General features: G+C 44.9%; 1 protein-coding gene across 2 annotated transcripts in view; it reads right to left on the bottom strand.

Moving 5' to 3' along the window:
- Window positions 1-369: 369 nt before the first annotated feature.
- Window positions 370-5816, bottom strand: part of UST (uronyl 2-sulfotransferase) — a 317213-nt gene continuing 311766 nt past the window's right edge. For both annotated transcript variants that reach the window (XM_086318225.1, XM_086318224.1), the window contains 2 exons: window positions 3073-3352; window positions 370-1491 (listed from right to left, as the gene is read on the bottom strand). In XM_086318225.1, the coding sequence (XP_086174351.1) occupies window positions 1392-1491; window positions 3073-3352 (380 nt within the window). In that variant the 3' untranslated portion in view covers window positions 370-1391. The remainder of the gene's footprint in view (window positions 1492-3072; window positions 3353-5816) is intronic.

Here is a 5816-nt window from a genome sequence, read left to right as displayed (position 1 = left end):
GAGTACACATCAAACCACCTGAGAGGGCAAGCCTTATCTTCCCATGTGATCACAGGCGGCAGTGTAGATCCCTCCTGTCAAGGCTGCGGATTCCAACCCAGCACCCCCCCACACCCAACCAACCAGGGCACGTGACAACACAAGCAGCAGTCACTTAGTGTCATTACAGGAGCGTTTCCAGATTTTTAGCAATGCGTCTTTCCCCAAATCACATCTCAAGGAAGGAGCTTTGGCCCATTAAGCGGGCTGAGGGGGCAGTGAGGATCTGCAGGCACTTTTCTTTCCAGCTATCAACAGAACGGGAAAAAATGTCAACTTATTTATATTCCTTTATTTACAGGGGCAATGAATAAGTTAAGGAACACTTCATTTCAAACACAGATTGCTTTTATTTTAGCTAAGCTAATGTTTCAGTTCCATATATACTTTTGAATTTCCATCAATGTCAAATACCATTTTTTCTTTCTTCTTGAAAAAAAAACAAAAACAAAAACAAAACGATTTACAAGCACTTTTAGGGCACTCAAGGAAAGTAGGCTGAAGGTTCATAATAATAATTTTCCTTTTAAAAAACATCCATCAGACCAAAATAAAATCATTTTAATTAACTCCTTCCTGAGTAACTAAAACCTTGGAATGTGCTGAAAGGTTATAATAAATAAGGCAGTCAAAGATCAACCAGCTTAAAATGTATTTTTTAAATTAAACTATGTAAAATGTACAATATATTTCATGAAGTACAAACTGTGTTGGGCTCAGGGCCAAAGAAATGTTGTCATGTGTGCCAGATAAACTGATGAAGTGCCTTGACTTCTAGGGCCCAGAGGCTGTTTGTTGGGGCAAAATTACATCAAGTCCTGGTAAGTAAATCAGTCAGCCTCTGATGTTACAGTGATCACTGCTGACAATAATTGCTTTTGAACACACAGGTAGAAGTGCTCACATGCACTTGCATTAAGAGGATGTATTTTTTAAAGATGACCAATTGTCCTGATGTTCTGACAACAGCAGAGAACACTCAGCGGACCTTATTTTCAGATAGTGGGATTGCACAGTGTGTAAACTAAGGATTGTTCTTTATAGGCGATTTCAAAGAAGTGACTCACAATGTACCAGGCAACAGCTCTTGTTCTTATGTTGACTGTGATAGCTGTTCTCTGGGTTGACTTTTAAAATAAGTCTAACAATAGGGCCCTGGTCTCTCTAAACAGGACAAAGGATATTTCCTCTTCTAAGCACATTTCCCTGCATTGCTTTCCTGCCCCACTTCTCTGAGACAGAAAGGAGGCTCACAAGTGGCCAAATGCTGGACTCTGTGCCTCTGTGGTCCCAGCCTTCACTGGACTCCTGCGGGGTGGAGCCTTCTCAGTACATCTCATGATAAAGTAGCTTTAGTGCACACTTGACAGGTTCCAAATGACTTGCTTTATATCTTGGCTACCGTCCAATTTTAGTGAACGAAGAAAAAATTCTAGAGAGACTTGTTGGTTTCTGAAAAGTAGAAAATGTGTAGCTTGTGTAAAGTCTGAGTCTTATTTACTGTGAAGTATTCCCAACTCACACTTTGCTAGTGTCCTGAAGGGCTGGCTCTAGGGGAAAAAACCTGAAGGAGACAAAATTTGTCCCCAGTATCCTGCCTGCCACCACCCCCTGCACTGCTGCTTCTAGGCCGACTACGTATTATCTGCCCAGACGTATACATGTTTTGGGAAGGGGATGGTCACAGATGAAGACATTTCAAAATCCAAAGAAATAGATTGCTGATGATTGAACCAAGGCATCACGGAGGAGGGCAGGTGATGGGAATGGGCTCGGGAGGAGATATTTAGAGGAATGGGCCTGCCCAGCTTCTACTCAGATTACCTTGGGGGCAGACACTTACTCATGAAGCTGGCCAAGCAGTCTCTTACCTAGAAGCTCCTGCTTTTCTTACTGACCTCCTAGTAAGAGCTTCTCAGGAGGGAGCTGCTTCCATAATAAGTGGACTTCACTTTGCTGCTTGCACAGAACTCAGTACCACCTTCCACCCAAAACACGTACCTCTTAAGGGACCAGAAGGTGAAAGGTACCAGCTACTTGGGACCCTGCTGGCCAGGGGTGTGCCTGATAGGTCATGCCCTGTCTGTGGTCAGGCTTAGAACTTAGGCCACAGGAGTCAAGTGTCAGAGCTACAATCAGTTCCTGGATTTCCAGGTAAAACAACGCTGATGAGATGTTTCGTACCAGGGAGAAAGGACACAGTCATGCCATTTTCCTAGACCACATGTCCTTCAGAGTCCATCTGTCTTGCCTATGCTCTTCCTTACACGGCCAACAAATTCTTTTCCCGGCTATGCTACTTTGAAGTCTGGCAGAATGGAACTTGTGAACAGAATGTCTCAATGGAGGCTGCCACGCACTTTGACCTTGAGAAGTACTCAAGGCTCTGGACTGATCGAAGGTGTGGCAGAAGCCGACTTGCTCTTTCAGAGACAATACATGTGCTGCTCTGGGTGAAAGTGTCCCTTGAGATGGACCAGGGGCAGAATTCTACCCGTGTGGGCAGAAATCACTTATCCAGGGACATCCTCCCTTTCTGATGTCCTTATCTGTCTTACTGTTTCCTCTTAGAGCCTTCTAGAGTAGGCTTCCTGGGTGTCTGCAGTGGTTTTGTGTTTTTACTGAAATATACAAGTCTGGACATTTTCAACCACCAAGGTAATACTTTTACAGGTGACAAATGATGAGTTACTGGGCTGTAGGCTCTATTTCTCCCTCTTCTCTCATTTATACTAGGGGAAGAAAAGCTATTTCATGACAAGATGCCTTGTGATGGAGCAGTCTAATGTACCTGGGAAGGACCCAAGGAGCCAGAAAAACACAGAATAAAATTAAAACAAATAAAACCCGCAAAACCGGGCATCTCCCAATGACCCCAACCTGTGGGAACGTTTGTTCTTTTTAATGCTGTGAAGCATTAATTTCGTCCCTTAAGGATTTTTTCTTCCCCCAACACACACACACACACACACACACACACACTTTCTGGAAAGGGAGATTAAGCCACTGGAGGCAACACAGCGCTGGCATCACCTCTTATAAATATCTTCGAGCCACTTCTCATCATCCTGTTCCTCGTCATCGATCGGCTCCTCCGTTTCCAGTGGGGTTGGAATGAAGAACTGGGGTCTCAGCGGCGGGTGGCTGACGCGAGGCTTGAGCCCAAACTTGCGCTTCAGCAGGTGGAACTGCTCCTTGACGTAGTGGTAGAACTCGTACTCGTATCTCATTCGCTGGTAGAGAATCTGCACGGCCTCGGGAGAGGGCGCGGTCTTCTTCACGGTCACAGTCATGTTTCCAAGTTTCCTATGCTCTGGAAAAGAAGCGGGGTTGCACGTCAGCCACAGTCTGCAATGTCCCGGCTTAGAGAGGATGGTGGCGAGCTCCTGAGTTACCTGGCGACCCTGGCAGCTCCCAAGGGAAGAGACTCAACCAACATACCAGGACTAGAAGGGAAAAGTGGCTGCGCAGCAATGCTGGGAAAGATTTCGTCGTATTCTAGGTGTTACTATCAACACAAGATGACTACACCTCAGCTAGCTAACATCCCTTTCGCGAGATGTGAACTGATGGAACTCGGTCAGGATTCGGGGCTACCTGTATGTGATACAGTCTTTTGAGCAGCAAGATCTACCTGCTTTTCATCTTTTATTTCCTGTTGCTTTCAGAAGGAAGCACAGAAAAAGGCTGTCTCGCCACTTTCTAATCACCTTGGTTTTTTTAATTTGAAAATATGGACATCCCAGGGATCTTCCTGACCCAAGGACGGAACCCAGGTCTCCTGCATTGCAGGCAGATTCTTTACCAGCTGAGCTGCCAGGGAAGGGTCAGTTGTCTAAATTTGTCGTCACCAGATTTTCAACATGTAGACATGACAGGACTCATCAAAACCTGGTTTCTGTCCCCTCAGTGCTCCAGTCCAGTCAGATTGCTCTTGCTCCCTTGTTGACAACTCAGCGGCATCTTTCAGGCCTTCTAGGACTTCTTAGCATGACCTCACAGCACCAAAGGCCACACACGCCATCTTGGAACTGCCCTCCTGTGGCGTCTGCAGGAGTGTTTCCCCGGTGGTCCTGGGCTCCTGATTGCTCCTTCAGTGCTTCAGGCCCCAGGCTCATCCCGTCTGTCCCTTCCACGTTAGTGCTCCCAGGGCTCCGGTCCTGCCTCTTCCCTACTCCCTTTCTTCCTCTCTGACCGGTTTCATTCAGTCCTCCACCCTCTAGTTTTCATACCACTGTGGACACAGAACCTAAAGTTTATATGAAGCAGTTATAGCTTCTCAGTCCTTTTGTTTTCCATAGAGCTGCCAAATAATAGGAAGGTAAATGACATTGCCAAGGGGTCAGTTCATGGTCAGAAATAGGAGTGCTAAAAAAAATAAATAAATAAAAAAGCAGGAGTGCTATTTTGTGGCAGGAGAAGCAGAGATTCAGATGCAATCAGCACTGACGACAATTATTTATTATGGGTTTGGATCATGCCCATATGTATGCTATTTTATTTAATATTCCCAATCAGCCTGTGGGGTGTCATGGCCTCTATCTTGCAGATGGGGAAATAGAAGCTCTTGAAAATTAAATGACTTGCCCAAGGTCATGGCTAGTGAGTAAGCGACAGAGCTGAATTGGAGCCCAGGTTTCTCGTTTGTGATGAGGTTTCCCCTAAGCACTGGGCTGCAACCCATGCAGCTTTTGTGAGCCTGCAGAAAATTATCACCTTCATATGGAAAGACTAGAGGGCAGTTTGCCTTTTATGGTTAGCAGAGAATTTTTAAAATCACATTTCGAAGACATATGGTTAAGTGTCTTGCTCTACAATAATCAGCACTATGGAAAAGTCATTCCAGTGCTAAGTGTTCTACATTTTTGTAAAATGCCAGACTTTCCCTCCAAACAAAACAAAGCTACGTGAACTATGGAATCAGCCTCTCTCCAGATTGCCGTAATAGCAGCACTAGAGGAAGTTGTTAGGAATTTTTGGAGACTGTTGTTATTTCAGCCAGAAAACAATCATGCTTTAAAAATCCATACTTATTATCAGCATCCTTTGGGGAGTGAGGCAGCCCTCGTTAGGTGGGTATATACTGTCAAGCATAACCGTCATGAAGTGGAGAACTAAGTCCACGTGGATCTTTTGAGAAGCAGGACCCCAGAGATGACGTTGAGGCGCTCACGTCTCATGGGTCCCCTGGCGAACATTTCAAAAGAAGACTCAAATACAGAGCAGCTTCCATTAAGGCAGGGGAGGCAAGCGGGCAGTCTGAGATCTGACTGGCGGGCTATGTGTTATTTGACCTGAGGGTAATTTTTTTTTTAAAAGAAATTGACTTAGTTGTTTTAAGATTTGGTCTATTTCACAAGGAAGTCTGGATTTCTGGCTTCTCTCAAAGTGAGGTGATATTCTTCTGGAGCTGAGCAGGGCTACCCCTCACTGCTGGAGGTCACACCTCCCCATTTTGTCTCAGACTCTAAACGTCAGTTCATTCTTTTATGTTACCTGCCTGGCTGCTATAGAAATTTGGATTTTAGGCTTCTAATTAAAAGGTTTTGAATTCTGAGTTACAGAAACCTGGGAAGCAAGTGCTTTGTGTCCAATTAAGGCTCTAGTTTGAGCTCATTCGTGTGTCCTATCCTCGTTTGTGTATATGGCACCCTTGTTCCTTACTTTCTGCATTTATGGAGTGAGTTTTCTGTACCAGGCATAGGAGTTACCAGGAGTGAATGTGACTTTATCATCATTATCATCTTTAGGCATTTCTGAGTGCTTTTTCAGTGCAA

The sequence above is a fragment of the Bos grunniens genome, chromosome 9 (assembly GCF_055505025.1).
Source record: "Bos grunniens cultivar Pamir isolate PY7600 chromosome 9, Bosgru_T2T1.0, whole genome shotgun sequence".
Taxonomy (NCBI): domain Eukaryota; kingdom Metazoa; phylum Chordata; class Mammalia; order Artiodactyla; family Bovidae; genus Bos; species Bos grunniens.
Note: the sequence above shows the minus strand (reverse complement) of the source record. Positions and strands in the feature narration are given on the sequence as shown.